This window comes from Typopeltis vanoorti, chromosome 1 (assembly GCF_054136105.1).
Source record: "Typopeltis vanoorti isolate ZY-2024b chromosome 1, IOZ_Tvanoo_1.0, whole genome shotgun sequence".
NCBI lineage: Eukaryota > Metazoa > Arthropoda > Arachnida > Uropygi > Thelyphonidae > Typopeltis > Typopeltis vanoorti.
This window is the reverse complement of record NC_143549.1, coordinates 161,246,126-161,270,634: the sequence shown is the minus strand read 5'-3', so window position 1 is coordinate 161,270,634 and position 24,509 is coordinate 161,246,126. Positions and strand designations below refer to the sequence as shown.

Sequence of the window (24,509 nt, the reverse complement as noted above, 5' to 3'; positions counted from 1 at the left end):
CAAAGTTAAAAGAAACATATTATTAAAAGAAAGACAAATACCAAATAATATCCTAAAAGCTATCATAAGTATATATGAAAATAATGAGCTATCATATATGAGAGAGATAGAACAAGGGATCCGACAAGGATGTCCCCTCTCAGCAACTCTTTTTAATATCTACTTAAATGAAATAATAATAAAATGGAATAAAAATTTACATCAAGGAATTAAACTTTCTCCTACAGTAAATTTAAACACACTACTCTTTGCCGACGACCAAATAATAATTACAAATTCTGAAAATAACTTATAGAAAGCTATTTTAGATCTAAATGATATCCAAAGATTATGGTATGATAATATCAAAGGAAAAATCAAATATGGCCTTTAAAGGACAAGATGCAGCAAGAACTAAAATAGTAATAGAAAACAAGATCTTAGAACAGGTGAATTCATTTACACTACCTAGGATGTGTGATCACATATGAAAATGAAAAAGATATAAACATAAAAATTGCAAAATATTTAAAAATAACAGGTGTAATTAACTCTATATTTAAACCAAACCTAGTTTAAACCTAGTTCAAAAACAAACCAGACTAAAAGTATACAATACATTAGCCCTAGCAGCCTTAATGTATGGAAGCCAAATCTGGACAATAAAACAAAAAAAAAGACAAAGATTAACAACAGCAGAAATGAAGTTTATGAGAAAAACTGCAAAGTATACCCTATTTGATCATAAAAGAAATGAAGATATTATGAAAGAATTAAACCAAGAACCAGTAACAGAAAAAATTAAAAAATATAAACATAAATGGATGGAACACGTTCAAATAATGAAAACAGAAAGATTACCAAAACAAGCCTTAAAGTACAAGCCATTAGGAAAAAGAAAACCAGGACGTCCTCTTAAATGATTCAACGATGACTTCTAAGGCAACAGGCCATGCTAGGCCTAAATCCTTGATAAGCATGATGATGATGAATGGAAATTTATTGTGATCACTAAATAGTGTAAGTTTTAAGTTGAATTTAATTTATAATTCAGCTGTTAGAATTGAAAGAGGTATAGGAAGATGGAGTGAAATCAGGTGTGAGACAAGGATGCACCCTATATCAAATATTATCAATCATCTATGAAGAAAAGTAGAATTAAGCTTAATAGTGAAATAAGATAATCTCAGCTGTTCTCTTTATGAGATTTTATACTCTTAAATAAAACCAGTAAGAGAATGCAGGATTTCTTAAGTAAACTAAACAACTTCTATAACAAATTTGATATGAAAATCAGCAATAAAAAGAGAGAGAGAGACTGTAAAAATAGATAAGAAAACATAAACTACATATCGAATGGAAATCTACAGAAGTAAAAAATTTCAGCTATTTACATGATTTTTAGTGAAGATAGTCAACTAAATATAGAAAGAGACAAGAGATGGTCCGGTATTGTGAATAAATATAAACTAAATAAATTTATTTAGAATATAACAGAACACTAAATTACATACAAGACAGTTTTCAAACTAATTTAAGTTATTGATCTAAGAGTTATAGATCCAAGCTAGGTTAGTAATAAAACAAATGATCAAAGACTTGAGGCAACACATACAAGTGATGTGAGAAAAACTGGAGGGGGGGGGGGGGGGGAAGGAGATAATGTTAATATTACACCCTATTAGGAAAGTACTTATATATTTTGAAGAAAATGTGTGAATAGAGGTAAGTTTGGGTGATATCGCCACTTAAACAGAATGGTAAGAAATGGATGAAGAGGAAGATTGAGATCTATGCTAGCTGTTGCTAAGAGTCCTGAAAATTAACAGACTAATTTGGATGAACAGAGTGTAATAGGAAACTAACATCAAGAATGGATCAAATTTCATTTGATTCTTTTTCTAAAGAATTTCCATGTTCTTTCTCATTCTAGGATGTAAAGTTTTTCTTTTTTTTTTTTTTCCAAGAATCTTTTTGTGTGCCTCCAGATAGTAAAAAATCATCCACATTACAGATCCAAAAAAATAATAATTTGCAAATACAGCAAGGAAATGTTTTCTGTTCTAAATGCTAGATAAGTTTTCTGAAATATCATGAATTTATAACAAAGCTAAAAAGAGTTGACAACATTAACTAGAAATTCAAAAAGATATTCAACGGCATCATTTCAAATAAATATTTTTATGCAAGGAGTGGATTATGGATTCTTTACAGATTATTGTTATTCTCATCAATATAAGGAATTACGGCTGAGAAATTATCCATCATCCACATTTTATCTAAAATTAAGTTTTTTAATTCTTACCTTTTCCCTAAGGTAACTCCAGCCAGCTTAATAAGAGCTCGCATACAAGGTGATAAAATAACAAGTGACTCATCAGAATCTGCAGCTGAATCAAAACTCTGTACCTGATCTACAATAAACTGAGCATGGCGTAAAAGGGAATCTTCAGTAAATTTTGTTATTCCTTGAGGTGGTACACTTACCTGTAAAACAAAGTTTTACAACAAAGTTCATTTTTGGAATTGTACACACAAATTATACTGCTCAATAGCTAGTTTTGTATTAAATTAAATCAAATAAATTAATCAGATAATAAAAAGCCAAATAGTTCTTTGTGAAATCTTGTAACTTTTGAGAGAGCTTTTACCAGTTTTTCAGTCAGGAATAATAGATAACCGGGACATTTTAAATATTTTAAAATATTAAATAAATTCTCAATTTTCGCTAAACAAAATACTGTGTATAATAACTTCTGTTATCGTGATAGCAGCATCTCTCCTTGCTGCCAAACCCATACCCCAACTCTCATACTTCAAGCCACTGCTAAGTCAAAACTTAGAAGTTATTCTTAAAATGAACCAAACCTTTATTATTTACATAATAAAATTCATACATTCCCAAACTACATGATAAAAAATATGGCAATGATTCACATATATTCTTTAACAATGCATATGTGTACTTTATCAACTAATATAATTCTCTTTTATTCTATCACTGAATCTTTTGTATAATTTAAACTCATCAGTGTAGAGAATGGTACTTCATGGAACCACAGACGATGACCAGTGGACCCACTCCAAACCCTGAATGCACCCACATTTCATCTTTTTGATTTAATGATGTATGTACTATTTTTAAATCAGGTGATGCATTTCAAATCATTACTTAATGCAGTGGCAGGTATATGATTTTTTTTTAGACAAGCACTTGAGGAATATTTCAAAACATTGATATCTCAATTAAGAAAGTAACTTCTTAATTTAAGAAACACACATTTAATAGACTGGCATGAGCATGTGTTGAAAAATTTGTTAAATACAGAAAATAACCGCACATGAAAGCAAAATAAACATAGTGTTACATCGTTGCTTTCTCTATATTTTTCTGTTTTTATACCTTCCTATTCTATCTTTCTATCGCTATTTTACTTCTTCAGATATCGGGCCTAATATGCTTACAGCTAAGATTGTTTCCTCTTACTAGATTACAATACTAGATTCTGAGGCGTTCATACACAATACTTTAATACAGCTGTATAGATTCAGACTGCAGTCGTGATCTAAATCTATAATTATATACACTTTCTAATTCCTTCCCGCCAAAATAAGTTCTATTTTTATAAGTGGTAGATTGGAATCGTAATCAGGCATGACAAGTTTAGGTAAATATGACATATTTATTGGAATATCAAAACAAAATACACTAAAAAATTCACACATTCAATTTGACTCAATATAAGGAAACTCGAGTTAAGAAATTAACATACTCAAAATTAAATCAAAGGTTATGAAACATCGTAAAATACAGTAATTGAAAATTGGGATAGATTGCAAATGATATGATGTTAAGCTAAAACTTCCTTCTGCAAGTTATTCATAAGATAATATAAACAAACATTCTAATTGATAGGGAATTGCGATGTACAAGATGGCAATGAGAGTGGTGATCTAAGAAAGAGTGAAAGCAACCATACAGAGAGAGAAAATGGTTTAAATGATAAAAATAATGAGGAATTATTTGTAGGAAGTGAGATCGCTAGGTTGCACGCAGTGATACAAAATGCGCAGCAGCAATTAGAGCACCAGCAAAACTCTTTCCAGAGTGATTCGGCTAACGTAAATAAACAGCGTAAGAATGAGAGAGTTTCTGAAATGAAGGAAAGAGTGATGTGGTGACTCGTTATTAAGAGGGGTGATAGATGGCAGTGTAACTAAATCGTACTTACCGAGTGCGAAATTTAAGGATGTGAGTGAGAGTATTAGAGTGCAAAAACAGAGGGTGAAAGAATTAATAATTGTGGCAGGTACGAATGAATTGAAAGGTGATAAATTTTTTTATGAGAGAGGACTTGAAAGTATTGTTAAAGGTAGCGAAAGAAAAGAGTGACAGAGTTAGAACAGTTAGTCTGTTGCCGCGGTATGACAGAGAGGAGTTTAGAAGGAGGGCCATAATCGCAAATGACATTATGCGTAGGTTATGCAGACGGTGTGGTGTGGAATTCGTGGACATGTGGAATGAGTTTGAAGGGCGAAAGGACTTATACAAGATGGATGGCCTGCATTTGAATGGACTTGGTGTGCAGAGACTGGAAAGAGTGTTGCTGAATGAAGTGAAAATGGATGTGCAAAACCAGGGAAACTAGAACTACCAGGGGGGAGGGATGGATATGCAGACATCAGTGAGACAGATGAGTGTAAGAATGTATATAATGTACCCGAGCCAGCACTAAGGACAAAAAATGGGAATGGGTCATTTAGAATAATGCATCAATATAGGGGTGGGACTAAGGGATCACTGCATTTCATGTATACTAATGCCAGAAGTATTAGGAACAAGAAGGAAGAATTTTTGGCCTTGATTGGCTCTTCCTGGCCACAGGTTATTGGCATTAGTGAAAAATGGCTGACGGAAGATAATATAGTTAGTGGGATAGAATGTGTAGGTTACAGTATGTTTAGGAGAGACAGAGAGAATAAAATGGGGGAGGGGTATTACTGATGATAGCTGATGAACTGCAGCCAAGGAGAATTGAAGTTGTATCGCAGGATAGGGAAAGGAGCTCATTTGAGGCTATTTGGTGTGAGATTGAGACTGGCAGAATAAAATATACAGTTGGGTGCTGCTATAGACCAGGTGATGGAATAGATGGTGGAGATAGTATGCATAGGGAAATTGATGAAATGAGTGGAAGGAGGGTAATTATTATGGGGGATTTCAACTATGGTAACATTGATTGGAAGGAGGAGAGGACACAAGTGAGGAAGGAAAAGGATTTTATTCAATTATTAAGGGATAACTATCTGAGACAGCATGTAATTGAAAATACTAGGGGTGTGAGAGTGCTTGACCTGGTAATAGCATCTGAGAATTTGACTATAATGAATACGACCATGTTGCCACCTATTGGTGAGAGTGATCATAAGGTCTTGACCTGGGAGGTGGCTAAAGGTGCTGAATTTTCGATTAAGACAGGGTATATGTGGAATTACCGTGCTGGCAAGTATGACAAGCTTAGGAGATTGCTTGGATCAGTGCCATGGCATGTACAACTGCAAGGGCTGGACGTCGATAGAGCATGGGAAGTGGTCAAGGAGCATTTACAGGAGGTTATGGCTGATTGTATACCTAGGGTCCGAATAGTAAAACAAGTAGGGGTTAAATGGATGAATAACACCATTAAGCTTGAGCTGCAAAAAAAGAAACAACTGTGGAGGGAATTTAAAGAAAGGGGTGACCTGCAGGCACACGAACGGTATAAAGTGCAGGCCAGAAAGGTAACGAGTGTGGTAAAAAAAGCAAAAGTGGATTATGAAAGGAAACTAGCTTTGCAAGCAAAAGAGAATCCCAAACAGTTCTTTCAATATGCTGCAAGCAAGAAAAAAACTGTACATGGCAAAATGATTTTAAGGAATGACGATGGTAAGGAGGTCACTGAATCAGTCGATATAGTGGAGTTACTGAGCGCGCACTTTGCAAAAGCATATCATCCAGGTGGTGACATTGAAAAAATGAAGGAACCATTAGTTTATACGGGAATAGTGATGAATGAAGTGGAGGTGACTAGTCTACTACAGAACCTTAATGTGAACACATCTGTGGGATTGGATGGTATACCGGCACGGGTCTTGCGTGACGCGGCTAAGGAATTATCAGTGCCCTTGACCATGTTGTTTAATCTGAGTCTCAGGTCTGGTTTAGTCCCGAAGGTGTGGAAAGAGGGGAAAATAGTTTCACTGCATAAAGGAGGATCCAAGACTACGGTTGCAAATTACTGACCGATCAGCATATCAGGAGTCGTTGTGAAGGTCTTGGAGAAAGTAGTCAAGGGAAAAATACAGGAATGAATTGATCAAAATGAGATACTGTACAGGGGACAGCATGGCTTTGTGAAGGGTAGATCATGCTTCAGTAACTTGCTCAAGTTTTATAACAAAGTGACGGCTGAACTGGATAGGGGAAATGGGTTTACAGTGATACTGCTGGACCTAGCAAAGGCGTCTGACAGGATACCACATGGAATACTAATCCGTAAACTACAACATATGGGAATGGATATAGGGTTGGTGAGATGGATAGGTGATTGGTTGATGGAGAGATATCAAAGAGTAGTTTATTCAGGAGTAGAGTCCAAAAAAGGGCCTATGACTAGTGGTGTGCCACAGAGTTCTGTTCTTGGACCATCATCATCATCATCATCATCAAATTCCTGCCATGTACCCTCAAGGGGTGTACAGGATATGACAGTACTACATGAAAAAATTACATCATTACTAACTTCCTATCTACAATTTTCCTCCAAATCAGTCTGTTACTTGTCAAGACTCCAACATTATCAGATCTTATATTTCTATCGTCTAAGGCACTTTGTACCGTATCAATCCACCTATATCTTGGTCTTCCTCTGGGTCGTTTTCCTGCCAACCTGGCAGAGAACACTTGTTTTGCTAATCTTTCCTCTCCCATTCTATTTAAGTGACCATACCATCTGAGATTAGCTCTGCTAACGCATTCCTGGATGCTGACAATGTCAAGTTCTTTCCTAATATCCTCATTTTTAATATGATATTGCCATTGATGCCATCTGTTCACGCCTCTAATCTTTCTCAGGACTCTCATATCTGCGGTCTCTAGTCTTTGGTCAAGTGTTTTACTTCTGACCCAGCTCTCAGATCCATAAGTTAAAATTGGTTTGAACACAGTCTTGTATACAGCTAATTTAGTGTTCCGACTAATTTCTTTCTCATTCCATATGAATTTATTCAATTGACTTCCCACGATACCAGCTTTGCTGATTCTGTTGTCTATTTCTATATTTAGTTTACCATCTTCAGTAAAAATTGTGCCTAAGTAGCTGAAATGATTTACTTGTTCCACAGGTTCTCCATTCACAACACAGTTGACATTTTCAATGATTCTGCCTATTTTCATTGTCTTTTTATTGCTGACCTTCATACCATATCTATTACAACAGTTATTCAATTTAGTCAGAGAATCTTGCAGACTTGTAGCGGATTTATTTAGAAGTATAACATCATCCGCATAAAGCAAAGAGCTGACATTAACATCTCCAATTTTGATATCAGGTTTAATACCACATTCCTTCATAATGTGATCCATATAGATAATGAATAACAGAGGGGATAATGTACATCCTTGTCTCACACCAGATTTAACATTAAACCATCTTCCTGTACTTCCTTCAATTCTAACTGCTGACTCACAACTCAAATAAAGACTAAGTATTGCTTGATATAATGCCCCATTGACACCATATAACTGCAGCGTATTGAATAGCTTCTCTCTTGGCACCTTGTCATATGCCTTTTCCAAATCGACAAAACTTAAATACAGATCTTTGTTATATTCCCATGCTTTCTCGACTATTTGTCGTAAAGTGAAGATCTGATCCTGACAGCCTCTATTTGGCCTGAATCCAGCTTGTTCTTCACCAAGCTTTTCTTCCACAATTCTTCTCAACCGTTTCTCAAGTATACTTGCATAGATCTTGCCAGGAACACTCAGTAGGGAAATACCTCTGTAATTCTCACATTCAGTTTTATTTCCCTTTTTATATATGGGTACTATGAGAGCTCTACTCCAATCATCGGGAATTCGTCCCTCTGTCCAGGCTTTCTGAACTGTGCAGTGCAGCCACTGTAAGACTCTTATACCACCATACTTCAGCATTTCTGGTCGAATATCATCTACTCCTGCTGCCTTTACACATTTCAAGCCTTTGATGGCTTTTTCTACTTCAAGTATGGATATGTATTCCTGACTGCATGCCTGGTCAGTGTTTTTTATCACTGTGCTGTCATCACTGCTTGTTTCATTTAGCAGTTTTTCAAAGTAATTTACTCCATACTTCAAGGATATCTTTTTCTCCTGTTTTCAATTCACCTTTATCATCTCTAATTCCTTTTACAGCACTCTTTCCTCCATTCCTAAGCTTCTTCAACAACCTCCAGAATATTTTGCCACCTTCTTGATATTTATTTTCTATATTCTTGCCAAAGTCCTCCCATGACTTTTGTTTAGCTAGTTTTACACACTGTTTAGCTTTCTTACATTTGTCTCTGTATTCTGTAAGAGTAAAAGCTGACTTATTTGCCAGGAACTTTTGATATGCTTTCTTCTTTTCCTTCACTGCCTCTTTAACTTCCTGTGTCCACCAGGGAGTTCTGATTTTTTTTATCTTTGCACACAACCTCACCACATGCCTCTCTGGCAGAATCAATCAATGTTTTCTTCAGAGTTTGCCACTGAATCTTCAAGGTTTGATTCCTGTTCTCAAACTCTTTCATTTTCTTTTCAATAATATTTCTGTATTTTAGTCTACAGTTTACATCTGAGAGCTGCTCAACTTTTATTCGCTTTAAAACTTTCTTACATGTTATTCTTTTCAATATGAAATTCAATTTTATCCTGCTCAAGACTAAATAGTGATCACTTCCAATTTCAAATCCTCTGTACACTCTGGTGTCCTGCACCAGGGAGAAAACATCACTATCAACAATAACATAGTCAATGAGACTTTTCTTATTCCTAGCCTCTTCTCTGCATGTGAATTTGTGCACATTTTTATGTTGGAACATGGTGTTAGTAATAACCAGTCCATGTCCTGAGCAGAAATCCAACAGATATTTGCCATTATTATTAGCTTTGCTCTTTTCTCCAAATTTTCCCAAAATATTTTTGTATGTCTCACAATCATTTCCTACTCTACTATTTAGATCCCCAACAAGGACCAACTTTTCCTTTTTCATTGTGTCAGTTGCTTTTTCTAAAACCTCAAAAAATTCCTCCACTTCTACCTTAGTAGAACCTTCTGTGGGACCTTAGGCACAAATAAGTCTCATTGTCCAGTTCCCCATTCTTATATTTGCCCACATTACTCTACTTGAGACTGACTGCCATTCAAGAAGATTAGCCTCGTATTTTGTGTTGAATACTATGGCTACTCCTTCTTTTCCTTGATTGTTATTGCCTGAATATAACATTTTGTATTTATTGCTCAGAAAGATCTCACCAGTTTTGGTCTTTTTTGTTTCAGTCACCCCTATTATGTCGATCTGGTACTTATCTAATTCCTCAGCTAGCTCCATTTCTTTGCCATTCAGGCTTCTTACGTTGATAGTACCGATCTTTAACTCTGGTGATGTTGAGTTGGGGTTTGTTTTCAGATTTGTTCCAGTAGCTGACTTTTCGCTGTTCGCCCTGGTTCCCTGGCACAAACAACGGGGGCCTTGTTTAACCGGGCGACGCCCCAGCCGGCATGAAATTTTGTCATGTTGTACCATCATTTTTTATTTTGGTTTAACCAATAAGAATACAATTTGGTCGGCTAAATCCCAAATTGCCAGCCCATCCTCGTTCGTTCAGTATCAAAGTAGATACCCAACAGGGTGCACCACGAGAAGGTGAGGATTGGACATTAGGTCAGAAGCCCTGGTCGGTTCTCCGCATTCCTTTAAAGGCTATGTGGAGGTCTCCTCTCAGTTATACAGCTTTGACCCTTAAGTTCTTGGACCACTGCTGTTTAATTTGTTCATTAACGATATAAGGAAGGATCTATGTGGAACAATTCATTTGATCACTGATGATGCAAAGTTGGGTAGGGCAATAGTGAATGCAGAAGATGTCAAAGTCTTGCAGGATGACTTAGATAGATTGGAGTTCTGGGCTAAGGAGAATGGATGTCAATTTAATGTGACAAAATGTAAGGTTATGCATTTTGGGGTGAAAAGATTAGCAGCAGTATACCACATTGGTGGAACTGTACTCCAAGAGATTGATGAGGCCAGGGACTTGGGAGTGTTGGTGGATAGGGAGATGAAGTTTAGGGGGCACATTGCAAAAGTAGCTAAATCAGCTCATCAACTCACTTGGTTGTTGAAAAATACCTTGATGAGCAGAGACAAGCAAGTTATTGTACCTCTGTACCGAGCCTTGATAAGACCTCATCTCGACTACTGTGCACAGATTTGGTCACCTCGGTTCCTTCTTGATGGGGAGGAGGTGGACAGGATCCAGAGGCGAGTGACTAAGATGATAACAGGTCTATGGAATGAACCATATGAGAACAGGTTGAAGATTTGTGGGTTGCAGAAACTAGTTGATAGGTGGAGGAGGGGAGATATGATCGAGACATTCAAATTGCTAAAGGGATTCTATAGGATTAATTCAGAGGATATTTTTGAGATCAGGACTGGTGGTGGGAGAACTAGGGGACACCTATGGAAGCTGGGCAAGAGTGTAGTTAGCAGGGGGTGTTAGAGCTGGGATCTTTACTTTTAGAGTGGTAAATGAGTGGAATAAGCTGCCAGAGTCTGTTGTGGGTGCTATGACGGTGAACGAGTTCAAGGCAAGGTATGATAGATACTGTGAGAATGTAATCACATAGTTGTGTGGACATGATGTTTAGGGCCTCCCTCAATGAGTCTAAGGACTCCTGGAGTGGCCTGATATAATAATAATAATAATGTTACTGAGTTACCAAAATTCCAAATTCTAATCTCATTAAGTTAAATCAATCACATACAACACAAAAGACTTCTTCCAAACAATTCTTCGTATTCTCAGAAGGAGGTTGACTATCTAATTAGAGTCCACAAAGTTCTTTAGAATAATGTTCATAATTTACATTCACGTATAATCTTCTCTCTTCTAAGGAATTCTAAACACAAAATAGAGTAATTTTATTTTACCAAACTTTTTCTCGCGTCTTTCAGCACCACGTGTACATCTGGTTACCTCTTGTCTATTGGCTGTCTGTCCTTATGCCAGTGTAGGGGTTACGCTATCTTCATAATTTCTGCCGAACACGGACTCGAATCTTTGCATCTCAGGAAACATTTCGATGGGACTTTTCAGTGACAGCTTGATTCTGCTAGGACTGGAAATTTTACCTTCAGCTCTCCATAGAATCCCACTCCATTGTCAAGAACGCTCGCTGTCTGACGTTTTAGCACAGATGCTTCATCCCCCCCTCCTTACACGAACTACCTGCTAACTTCTGAACTACGAAGCAGGAAAATGATACAACAAGAGAGAGCTCCGATACTTCGAGCACCCTCTTTTTTTTTAGTTCCCTTTCACACGACTTATTATTTCTCCCTTTGGGTTCATCCCTTGCTCTCCCTTTTGCTGTTATGCTCTTGTATTCACGTAATTCGTGTCGACGTACGTTCTGCATAAGCTACTGCCACCGGTGTTACGCTGGACACGTGTAGTAGTATACCTTCTAAGAATTGTTACTTAATATCTATCTGGTGACTCACAGTTATTCTATACAGCTTAAGTGAGGCTTAAAATAAGTTAAATTATTCCTCTTTTAAGACATTCTCTAATTTGATCTTAATATGATCACAATAGATTAAATACATGGTAGATAAGATAAAAATTGCAATTTTATACATAAAGTGAAGAAGTTTCACTTCAATTTCAGCTGATGTGCAAGTATTTCTCTTTGTTAGTAAGTTTAGTATGTTAGATTCTGAATGAATGATTTCTTTGCAAGATTCCTTCATTCAGGATCTAACAACAGACAAGAGAATTGATCATTTGAGACTGAGCAGTTGTATTGCATAATTGAGAATCAACAATTTATTAGCAACATTAATTTTAGCAATTACTTAAAATTTACAAGAGCATCAACCAGACTTCTTTATGTCTTTTTGTGTAATGGTGCAGGTATAATTATCATCACTGCATAGGCTTCTATGAAGACAGGACATGCCAGGAGTATGTTTTCCAGTATTTTCCACATAAAAAATATCACATAGAAAGTATTTATTTTCTTGACTAGTTTTGTGAAAATTCTTTTGTTTCACTTCAGTATAATTACAGGAATAAATTCAAAAATTAGACAAGTAATAATAGTTAACAGCTCTAGTGAATATATTTGAACATTATTAAACAAAGGAAAGTATGCATTCACTGTTATGCTGACTGCATTTGTAGGCTGTTGTTTACTATTGGTAGATATGAGTGCATCATGATAATGAATTAATAAAGCCCAAACATGATGTAAAATCATCTCATGTTTTTTGTTGCACTACAGAAAATGCTTCATTTCAGCTGATTCTTTGGATGCTCTTGAGAAGAAAACAGTATATCTATGTGGAACATTTTTATTTGATGCCATTCTACTTGATGGCATCAAATAGAATGTTTTTTTTTATTATATGTTTGCATGGCAAGAAACTAAAATGCAACACAGATATCATTTTTTCTCGCGAGTGCTCAAGGAATCAGCTGAAATTACGAAAAGGGATGATTTCACATCAAGTTGGGCTTCATTAATTCATCACGACACATTAATATCTGCCAGCAGTATACAACAAACCCACGAACCAATAGCCTGTGTAATAGTAAATGCACACACTTTGTTGTTTTATCATGTTCAAATATATTCATATATATAGTAATAAATACATTCAAATATATAGTAATAAAGTTAACAACTAGAGTTGTTAACTTTATTACTTGTTGTTTTTTTAGTTTATTCATGTAATTCTCACTCCCAACCTCACATTCTCTGGTACTACTGAGGAGCCAACTGGGATGACTTCCAGAATTTCTACTCCTATTTTCCTTGGTCAGACAATAGTCAGACCAAGGAAAATTTCCACTCTTCTAACACTAACTCCCGTTGCGAATAAGTTACAGAAATCATTCTCACTGGCATGAAGATCCTCATCCCAAATTCAAGTCATAATTCTCATCCTCTTTTCAAGTCCTGGTTCAACCAAAAGTGTACCAAAGCAGTTGAAGAAAAAATACAGCTCACTGCAAGTGGCCCACTTCAAGAACTCCAGCTCGTACTCTGCTTACATCAAAGCACATGCAACATATGCAAATCAGTCCTCGGCAAATCCATATCTGATTTCATAAACACCAACAACAAAAAAACTTGCCTCCTGTCCAAATGGAAGCCATGCTGGTCCCTTGCTAAAGCCATTAGATACAACTTCAGCTCTCCTGCACTTCCTCTCTCATCCTTATGGCACAACTGTTACTTCACCCAAAAATAAAGCTGACCTCCTAGCATCACTCTTTTCCACAAACTCCTGCACTGATGACCAGGGAAAAAATCACTTCCTATCATACAGAATCCAAGTACCATATGCCTCCTTTAGTTTTTCAGGAAAAAAAAAAAAAAAAAAAATTGGGAACCTACTAAAAACTTTGGATACTAAAAAGTCTTCTGGTCCAGATAGCATCTTTCCTACCTTCTCTAACATTGTGCTCCAGAATTAACACCCATTCTGCATCGTCTCTACAATTATATACATACCTGATACTTATCCCAAGTGTGGAAGCAATCTCATATCCATCCTATACCTCAAAAGAGTGACAGAAGACAACTATCAAACTAGCAACCAATTACTATTGTCTGAGTCCTCTCCAAAATAAGGAAGACAGTTATCAATAGCCAGCTCCTCCACTAATTAGAATCCCACTAATTAATCAGTGACCACTGGTACGGATTCTGCAATTCAAGATCCACATGTGCCATGGAAAGGTTTGAAGACACTTGCGCTGTCGTCTTTGACATTTTCAAAGCCTTCAACCATGTGTGGCATCATGGCCTGCTCAACAAATTGACATGATTTGGTCTCCCTGCCACCCTTTGTAACTGGGTAGCAGCTTTCTCTCTAATCATTCTCTGCAAGTAAAGATGGCTTCCTCTCTTCAAGCTTCACCACCAATGCTGGAGTGACTCAAGGCTTGGTCTTATCACCTATTCTCTTGCTCCTATACATAAATGACCTACTCACAATAACCACTAATCCCATCCACAGCTTCGCAGATATGATAGTACTCTCCAGTAATCCTACTCATTTGACAAACCATGCATTACTCTGACATCCCAGGCTATAAGATCATCTACAACTAGTGCCTTAAACATTGATATTCATACCATCCTTCAATGAGATGAGAAAAACGTTCTCGTGTTCAATGCCACCAAAACAGACAATTGTCTTTTCTCTCACAAAAGAGATCTCAGTTCAGTAATACACAAATCACCACACAAGATCAAATCTCATTGCTTAGTCTTGAGTTTACCTCCAGTCTCTCTCTCTCTCTCTCTCCCATAAACACTTCACATCAATAGCTCAGCATCCAAGAAACTTGGTATTCTCTTTCGTTCAAGAGCCTAGTTTACACCCAACCCAATTCCTAACCATATGCAAATCACCCATGCTTAAAATACTTCTCAGAAGTTTGGGGCACCTAAAACTCCCCTTAAAATTCTTGATGCTGTCTAGGGGTGAGCAATTAGGCTCACTGATGATTTGTCTGTTATAGATTCACTTCAACCCCCTCTATCTCACAGACACAGTGTTTCAGCACTATATATATTCTGTAGGTGCTTTCACATTCAATGCTCCAGTGAATTGGCAACTATCATTCCTTTACAATTGCACCTATTAATACAAAAGAAGTAGCTGCCTAGCATCTCTTTATTGTGCAACTGCAAATGCACTGAACCTGCTTCTCCTCTTCCTCTTTAATTTCATACACCTTTATCCTCTGGAACAGCTGTCTCCTGAAGTATTCCCAAACAATTATGACTTCAAGCTCTTCAAAAAACATCAATGGTCTTCATCTGCACCTTACACACAGCACTGATGTGCTTATAGGTCTCTTGACCTCTCGTGTGTATGGGATCAATATACATAGAATTTTTAAAATAATAATAAAATTACCCTAATGAAGTGAAACAAAAGAATTTTCACACAACTAGTTGAGAAAATAAAAAAGGTTTTATGTGATATTTTTGTACATGGAAAAATAGCAGAAATCATATTCCTAGAATATAATTACTACCATCGTGTGATATATATCCTGAAGTGATATACAATACAGGATATATGATGATGGTACTACATAATAATGTTTACATTAATAAACTTGTTTTCAACAATTTTCTTACAAATTAACAGTGCCATGTCCTTCCTATTGTTGAATCTTTCTTTCTTCTTCTTTTTTTTTTTTTTTAAACGGTTTCTAAGATACTGCGATCCACACATTCAACTCATCATCAAATTCCTGATATGCACCCTCAAGGGGTGTACAGGAAATCAACATCAATCAACTTACACTCACAAATCAAAACATTACAGTTACTTACATAACAGCATGTTGGATCTCCTGTGGCAGAGACTGCGTGCCTGCATTGACTTGGTCAGACCTCTGGTCAGTGACCAAACGAGGCACTGGCATTGATTGGTGGATGCTATAGTCCATATGATACCACAAATGCTTGATGAGATTCAAATGAGACGAACTTGGCAGACAGATGCTTCAATATGCTCTTGGAATCGTGCTTCCACAATATGAGCCTTACAACATGGGTAACTGACTTGATGGAAGTTTTTTCACTTGGCTATGCTACCAATTATATATTTGGTTTAATCCTTTATCCAAGTGTAAGAAAACAAAGTTTGCGCCTGAAGTATTTTCAGGACTGGGGCAACTCGTGGTAAAGGTGGACCAAGCTCTCATCACTACTTGTCTTAGTATCTCCTATAATGCAAAGCACAGTCTACATCTCCTTGCTTCAAGGGAAGAGCCACTACCCAGACTGGTTTCAATCTTTATTGAGGTCTCATCAATGGGAGCCAGACCCAGAGGTGGTGATACTAAGTTGGAAGTAATGGAGAAATCATATTTACCTATACCAGTTGCCAAAAGGTGTCACACCTCATTATTAAAATTCTCTGGATTAGAGATAAGTTGATGGAAGTTTTTTCACTTGGCTATGCTATCAATTATATATTTAGTTTAATCCTTTATCCAACTGTAAGCAAACAAAGTTTGCACCTGAAGTATTTTCAGGACTGGGGCAACTCGTGGTAAAGGTGGTATAAGTTCTCATCACTTACATTACTATCACCACCTCTGGGTCTAGCTCCTAATAATGAGACCTCGATAAAGTCGAAACCAGTCTGGGTAGTGGCCCTTCCCTTAATGCATAGCATTATACATGTCCGGAGGGAGATGTGCTTTGCATTATGGGAGGCAAATGTGCAATCTGGTTGGCCAGAAACAAGCTGGTGAGTCATAATGTTTTGTCCCATGAGCGTATATTTTGGTGTTCCTATAGGTATTTTCCCTAATATCCAGGCATCAAACACCTGTTTCAGTAATCTACCTTTCAGCCAGCGTGACTGACAAAGAGAACAATTTATCCACACTCCAACCGAAAAGCTGGATTCAAATCCCACCAAAGCATGGATGTGTGTAAAGTCTTTAATTCATAGACACAGCCTTACAGAAGTACTTAAGTAGCATGACAAAGTGCCATGTGCGATTTCTGGAGAGGGGAGTTTGGATTTAGTGCAGTCGGTGAGCTAACTACAGCCCACCTGCAGTACTAAATGCGTAACAGGCTTATTATTACTCGTGTGTGAGATTCACTGTTAAAGAAAATACATACATGCACAGACTGGTGGGAAAATATGAGAACTTGGAGAGAGGAAAAAAAAAAAAGTACACCAAACAGCAAAATCAAAAGGAAATCTAAAGGTATCATGAAATTGTGTGCAATCTGTCTGAAAATCAGAAACTCATGGTGCTGATTTTTCTATCATTCAGAGAGAGAAAGAGCGAAGAAAAGATATTATATCAAATATTCCTAACAAGAAGGTGTCAGCACATGCTGTTAGTGGACACAGGGAAAATTGTAAGAAAGTGAAGTGATATATAAAACTAGCTATACAAAATAGATGGGAAGATGTTGGCAAAACTATAGAAGATAATTATCAGAAAGATAGCAAAATGTTCTAAAAGTTATTGAAAAAGCTCTTGGAAATAGATGACCAAAAACTAAAGGATAGATATTTATGGATACTTTAAAAGTTTAAATGAAACAAACAATTATAGAATAGCGATCAAAAAAGCCATCAGAAAACTAAAATTTGGAAAAAATAACTAGAATACACACACTATTCAACTAGGAATGTGTAAATTATGTAAGTTTTACCATGGCTATGCTGAATAGCAGGTAAAATTTTGTGGTTGATTTAAATGGAGCACTTGTAAAACTATCTATAAAAGGGAGAAATAAAAGTTAATAGAATAACAGAGGAATTTCTCTACTGGGTATGCAAGGTAAGATTTATGCAAGCAAACTTTAGGACAGTTTCCCGAAGTGTGGTACTCGTACCCATGGAGATTGCAGTTCTTTAGGGAATATGACACGGCACTTTTTAAAATTTTAATTACTTTTTTGTTTACTTTTATATTTTTGTCACTGTATTGTAACATATACATGCAGGTCAATTCCATAATTAATTTTCGATAATTAAAAATCTGAATGAAGTTTTAAACAAAATATGTCGCTTGGTATGTACGGATGACTTCCATTAAGGCATGTCTGGTTGACAGCATGTTCCAACTGTGTGGAATAGAACAGTTCTACTATATGTAAGTTGGATTTGCATAACTAAAACATATTTAATCATCATCATCAAATTCCTGCCATGTACTACCCTCAAGGGGTGTACAGGATATGATAGTACTACATAAAAATATTACATCATTACTAACTTCCTATCTACAATTTTCCTCCAAATCAGTCTGTTACTTGTCAAGACTCCAACATTATCAGATCTTATATTTCTCTCTTCTAAGGCACTTTTTACTGTATCAATCTGCTTATATCATGGTCATCCTCTGGGTCTTTTTTCCGTCCAACCTGGCAGAGAACACTTGTTTCGGTAATCTTTCCTCTCCCATTCTGCTTAAGTGACCATACCACCTGAGGTTAGCTCTGCTAATGCATTCATGGATGCTAACAATATCAAGTTCATTCCTAATATCCTTGTTTTTAATATGATATTGCCATTGATGTCATCTGTTCATGTCCCTAATCTTTTTCAGGACTCTCATATCTGCGGTCTCTAGTCTTTGGTCAAGTGTTTTACTTCTGACCCAGCTCTCAGATCCATAAATTAAAACTGGTTTGAACACTCTCTTGTATACAGCTAAGTTAGTGTTTCAACTAATTTCTCATTTATTCCATATGAATTTATTCAATTGACTTCCTACCATAACAGCTTTGCTGATCCTGTTGTTTATTTCAATATTTAATTTACGATCTTCAGTAAAAAACGTGCTTAAGTAGCTAAAATGTTTTACTTGTTCCACAGGTTCTCCATTCACAACACAGTTGACATTTTCAATGATTCTGCCTATTTTCATTGTCTTTGTCTTTTTATTGCTGACCTTCATACCATATCTATTACAGGAGCTATTCAATTTAGTCAGAGAATCTTGCAGACTTGTAGCAGATTTATTTAGAAGTATAACATCATCCGCATAAAGCAAAGAGTTAACATTAACATCTCCAATTTTGATATCATGTTTAATACCACTTTCCTTCATAATGTGATCCATATATGTGTGTAGAGGCTTAAGTGCTGTGAGGACATCATGTTGGAGGCTTAATGGATTTTTTACAACACTCACAAAGAATTAAAATAGAATTTAATACTCCTATATTTCGTCCTAGTCACTAGGACATCTATGGGGATTACAAAATCAATTAATGTAACATATGCACATATAACAAACAATACTAAGCCCAACCACGTGGGTGACACTAAAGTCCTATCTAGGTAGAGCGCCCTCTAAGGGCAGTAGTAGGTGGCCTGGAATGTAAGGTGGGAACTCTGGTGATGAGTGTTTCCCAAATCTTTGGAAGCTTAATGCAACCATATTTATTGAGATTTGGTTGGTTTTTGAGAGCTGCTGCTGCTTCTAAGAAAAGCTGCTTCTTTCTTAGAAGCAGCAGCAGCTCTCAAAAACCAACCAAATCTCAATAAATATGGTTGCATTAAGCTTCCAAAGATTTGGGAAACACTCATCACCAGAGTTCCCACCTTACATTCCAGGCCACCTACTACTGCCCTTAGAGGGCGCTCTACCTAGATAGGACTTTAGTGTCACCCAAGTGGTTGGGCTTAGTATTGTTTGTTATTTGTGCATACGTTACATTAATTGATTTTGTAATCCCCGTAGATGTCCTAGTGACTAGGACGAAATATAGGAGTATTAAATTCTATTTTAATTCTTTGTGAGTGTTGTAAAAAATCCATTAAGCCTCCAACATGATGTGATCCATATAGATAATGAATAACAGAGGGGATAATGTACATCCTTGTCTCACACCAGATTTAACATTAAACCATCTTCCCGTACTTCCTTCAATTCTGACTGCTGACTTAAAACTCAAATAAAGACTAAGTATTGCTTGATATAATGCCCCATTGACACCATATAACTGCAGCATATTGAATAGCTTCTCTCTTGGCACCTTGTCATATGCCTTTTCCAAATCGACAAAACTTAAATACAGATCTTCGTTATATTCCCATGCTTTCTCGACTATTTGTCGTAAAGTGAAGATCTGATCCTGACAGCCTCTATTTGGCCTGAATCCAGCTTGTTCTTCACCAAACTTTTCTTTCACAATTCTTCTCAACCGTTTCTCAAGTATACTTACATAGATCTTGCCAGGAACACTCAGTAGGGAAATACCTTTGTAATTCTCACTTCAGTTTTATTTCCCTTTTTATATGTGGGTACTATGAGAGCTCTACTCCAATCATCGAGAATTCGTCCCTCTGTCCAGGCTTTCTGAACTATGCAGTGCAGTCACTGTAAGACTCTTATCCCACCATACTTCAGCATTTCTGGTCGAATATCATCTATTCCTCCTGCCCTTCCACATTTCAAGCCTTTGATGGCTTTTTCTACTTCAAGTATGGATATGTATTCTTGACTGCATGCCTGGTCAGTGTTTTTTACCACTGTACTGTCATCACTGCTTGTTTCATTTAGCAGTTTTTCAAAGTAATTACTCCATACTTCAAGGATATCTTTTTTCCTGTTTTGATGTCACCGTTATCATCTCTAACTCCTTTTACAGCACTCTTTCCTCCATTCCTAAGCTTCTTCAACAATCTCCAGAATATTTTGCCATCTTCTTGATATTTATTTTCTATATTCTTGCCAAAGTCCTCCCATGACTTTTGTTTAGCTAGTTTTACACAGTATTTAGCATTCTTGCATTTGTCTCTATATTCTCTAAGAGCACAAGCTGACTTATTTCACAGGAACTTTTGATATGCTTTCTTCTTTTCCTTCACTGCCTCTTTAACTTCCTGTGTCCACCAGGGTCAGGGAGTTCTGATTTTTTTTATCCTTGCTGACAACCTCACCACATGCCTCTCTGGCAGAAGCAATCAATGTTTTCTTCAGTTTGCCACTGAATCTCCAAGGTTTGATTCCTGTTCTCAAACTCTTTCATTTTTTCTTCAATAATCTTTGTGTATTTTAGTCTACAGTTCACATCTGAGAGCTGCTCAACTTTTATTCGCTTTAAAACTTTCTTACATGTTATTCTTTTCAATATGAAATTCAATTTTATCCTGCTCAAGACTAAATAGTGATCACTTCCAATTTCAAATTCTCTGTACACTCTAGTTTCCTGCACCAGGGAGAAAACATCACTATCAACAATAACATAATCAATGAGACTTTTCTTATTCCTAGCCTCTTCTCTCCATGTGAATTAATAACTTAAAAAAATTGTTTCACATATCTGTATTTATAATAATGCAAATGATAACATATATATATGACTACTACTATTAACTCGGGGTTGGGATATGTTCATTTTTAATATAAACTGACTAAAAACCCGAGAGTTATAACAAAATGAGATTTATTTGAAAAAACGCAACATGTTTCGTCGAGATTGACTTCATCAGGTGTTAAGAACATAGAAAGATATTAAAAGACACTGAAAATAACATTGAGACACTCTAAAGCTATACAATTATAAAGTTATAATATTCGACTGTGAATTACAGTTATTATGAACTTGAGCTATAGTCCGTGTTAAAGTTCTATTGTTGTACACTTGTGTGTGTATGGAACCATGCGATCTCCAGTATTTGATAGTAGAGCTGAAAGAGTCAGGCAAATTATAGCTGAGATTATTGTTCATATGAAGAGGGTCCAAGGTGATTTCTTTTGACTCTACAATGCGACGTTCTACCTCATCATGGCAAATGTGTAGGTTTGAAGTTGTTGTCCAATTTACTTCCAGTTGGCGGCTTTCGTTGTTCATGTATATTTAGAAAGCCAACACACACGGGCAGATATTTGCATGCGTCTTTACATCACCATCCAGCGCAAAAGTTGGGTATTATATCAACTCTTGCGAATCGTGCAAGATCTGTACTGTCAGATGAAGAAGAACTAAAAAAAGAAGTACAATCTTAAATGGACCTCTAAAAACAATGGCTACTCTTTAAAAAGTATTAACAACCAATTATCCCACCGTTAACATAGCAACGTAGAGACACAGGACGACTCCAAAGGTCATATCTCCTTGCCATATATCAGCACACTATCCAAAAAGCTGATGAGTAGAATCCTAAAAAAGGTTAACATACAAACGTGCTTCTCGACTCTGCCAAAAATAAGATCACATTTCAACAACTATAAACAATCTCACCACCTTCTACAATTCCCAGGTGTATACAAAGTCACATGTGAGTGCGGAAAACCTTACTATGGCCAAAATGCGAGATCTACCCTCCTACGTCTCGAGGAACACCAGAGAGACATTGCTTACAAGAGAACCAGAGCTACTGCTCTATCAGGCCATGTCCTGTTTTCAATAAACACGAACAACGAAAGCCGCCAACATGAAGTAAATTGGACAACAACTTCAAACCTACACATTTGCCATGATGAGGTAGAACACCGCATTGTAGAGTCAAAAGAAATCACCTTGGACCCTCTTCATATGAACAATAATCTCAGCTATAATTTGCCTGACTCTTTCAGCTCTACTATCAGATACTGGAGATCACGTGGTTCCACACACGCACAAGTGTACAACAATAGAACTTTAACACGGACTATAGCTCAAGTTCATAATAACTGTAATTCGCAGTCAAATATTATAACTTTATAATTGTATAGCTTTAAAGTGTCTCAATGTTATTTTTAGTGTCGTTTAATATCTTTCTAAAACGAAACATGTTGCGTTTTTTCAAATAAATCTCATTTGTTATAACTCTTGGGTTTTTAGTCAGTTTATATTAAAAATGAATATATATATATATATATATATATATACTTATTTATTTATGTCTGAATGAAATATTATAACGTTTTTCCTCTTTCCCAAATTACCTCTTGCTGAGAGGGGTATGCCAGTGTTATTAAAGTAATGAAAGTTTGCAAAAACAATTCTAAGATCAGATTTTCAACAGGTTGATTAAAATAAACAAAATAACCTGACAAGTTCTGTAAGCTGTTGGACTTACATCATCTAGGGGTACAAAACCTGTATAAAAAGAGCAGAAGGGAAAAAAAAAAATTTAAGCACAGCAGATGTCATTAGAACTTCAAAATTAGTATGCAGAAACAAAGTGGGCAGGGAAAAAAAAATATTGTATTAAGTAATCTGTAAGCACTGGAATACAATGTTTGTTATTGCTGTCATGTTATGTAGCATAACACATCATATCAAAGTTCTACAGTTAGATTTTTGATAAATGAAGACAGCACTTGGTGTAGGATTAAACCTTAATTTTAATTACATTGCATAAAGGATAAGGAACATCTCTGGGGTTAGGAAAAATTTTCTTATTAAACAGTTATCATTAATATATAGCATTTCTGTTTCTTGACAAACTACTTCCTTGGAGATTACAATGTTCACAATTTTCACTGACTACCCTTCAACTTCAGAGCTCATACGGGAAGAGAAAATGAACATTTACATGGTCATCTAGCGCTCAAAATCATTGAGATTCAAAAAGTCACAAATCTTCCTTTTACCTGAATCAACATGTCATATTAACTTGACAAGTCATGCAGCAATAATGATGAGTTCACTTTTTATCTTAGCGCACTATTTTACAACAAAATGAATGAAAATATGCAATCTATACCATGCGAGTGATGGTGAATCACTTCATACAGAACAGGAATCTGCACTTCATTTAAAGCCTCTAACTGTTTAAATGTGACATTATTTAAAGAAAAAAAAAGAGATTTAAAAATATCTGTCAGTAAGTGAGACTTCGTGAGTTGTGTTATAGCATTCCTTAGAAGGAGCTGTGTTACAGCATTCCTTGATGTAAGTGTCAAAATGTGTCAAACAATATCTCTATTTTCAAAACTAATGAAATTAGTTTAGAAAATAGAGATTTTCAAAAATTAGATTTTGAAAATTAGTTTTATCTGAGAGAGAGAAAGAGAGCAAATAAGAGAAGCTACAAAATGGCAATTAAGTGACAATAACTGAAAAGTTCTATTACTAATTAATCAATGAAAAAATATTCCAAAAATCTAAAAACACATCTGTACAAAAATCTTTGTAAACTACAAATTTTCTGGATCGCAAATATGAATACAATATCTTGAAATATATTAGAATCACCTAAATTAACATACAGGGTGTTCGGGATAAATTTGACAGTTTCGTAAGGAAAAAGAAAATCTTCTTTGTATCTATTAAATTTAATGAATTGACAAAAAAACATTACAGGCAGAGTTAATTACAATACTATCAACAAGATTTACTCAAAATAACCACCATTAGCATCGATCACAGCTTCAATTCTGCTTCGGAACCTCGAACAAGCTGATGCTACAGTCTCCCTGGGAAGGGCCGCAAAAACTGTTTTAATTTTATCCATTAACTGGGCTTTTGTATTACTGGAAGTGCGATTGGTGTCTTTTTCAACTGCGCCCCATACAAAATAATCCATGGGGTTAAGGTCTGGGGAGTTTGGAGGCCAAACATTTGAACTGGTGAAGTCGTAGAAATTTTCAGACAACCATTTTTGACTTTTCCCAGAGGTGTAGCAAGGGGGCGAATCCTGCTGCCATACATACGGCCTACCATTGGCTACCCTTGTTATCCAGGGCTTGACTACAGTTAGCAACTCCACGAACAAAGCCCGAATTCCAATGCCAGGGT

The 24,509-nt window shown here is 36.2% G+C and overlaps 1 protein-coding gene across 2 annotated transcripts in view; it reads right to left on the bottom strand.

Annotated features, from left to right (window-relative positions):
• LOC150110586 (DNA (cytosine-5)-methyltransferase PliMCI-like) overlaps nucleotides 1-24,509 on the bottom strand; it is a 678,915-nt gene that overhangs the window by 414,461 nt on the left and 239,945 nt on the right. For both annotated transcript variants that reach the window (XM_090399829.1, XM_090399828.1), the window contains exon 11: nucleotides 2,285-2,466. In XM_090399829.1, the coding sequence (XP_090255955.1) occupies nucleotides 2,285-2,466 (182 nt within the window). The remainder of the gene's footprint in view (nucleotides 1-2,284; nucleotides 2,467-24,509) is intronic.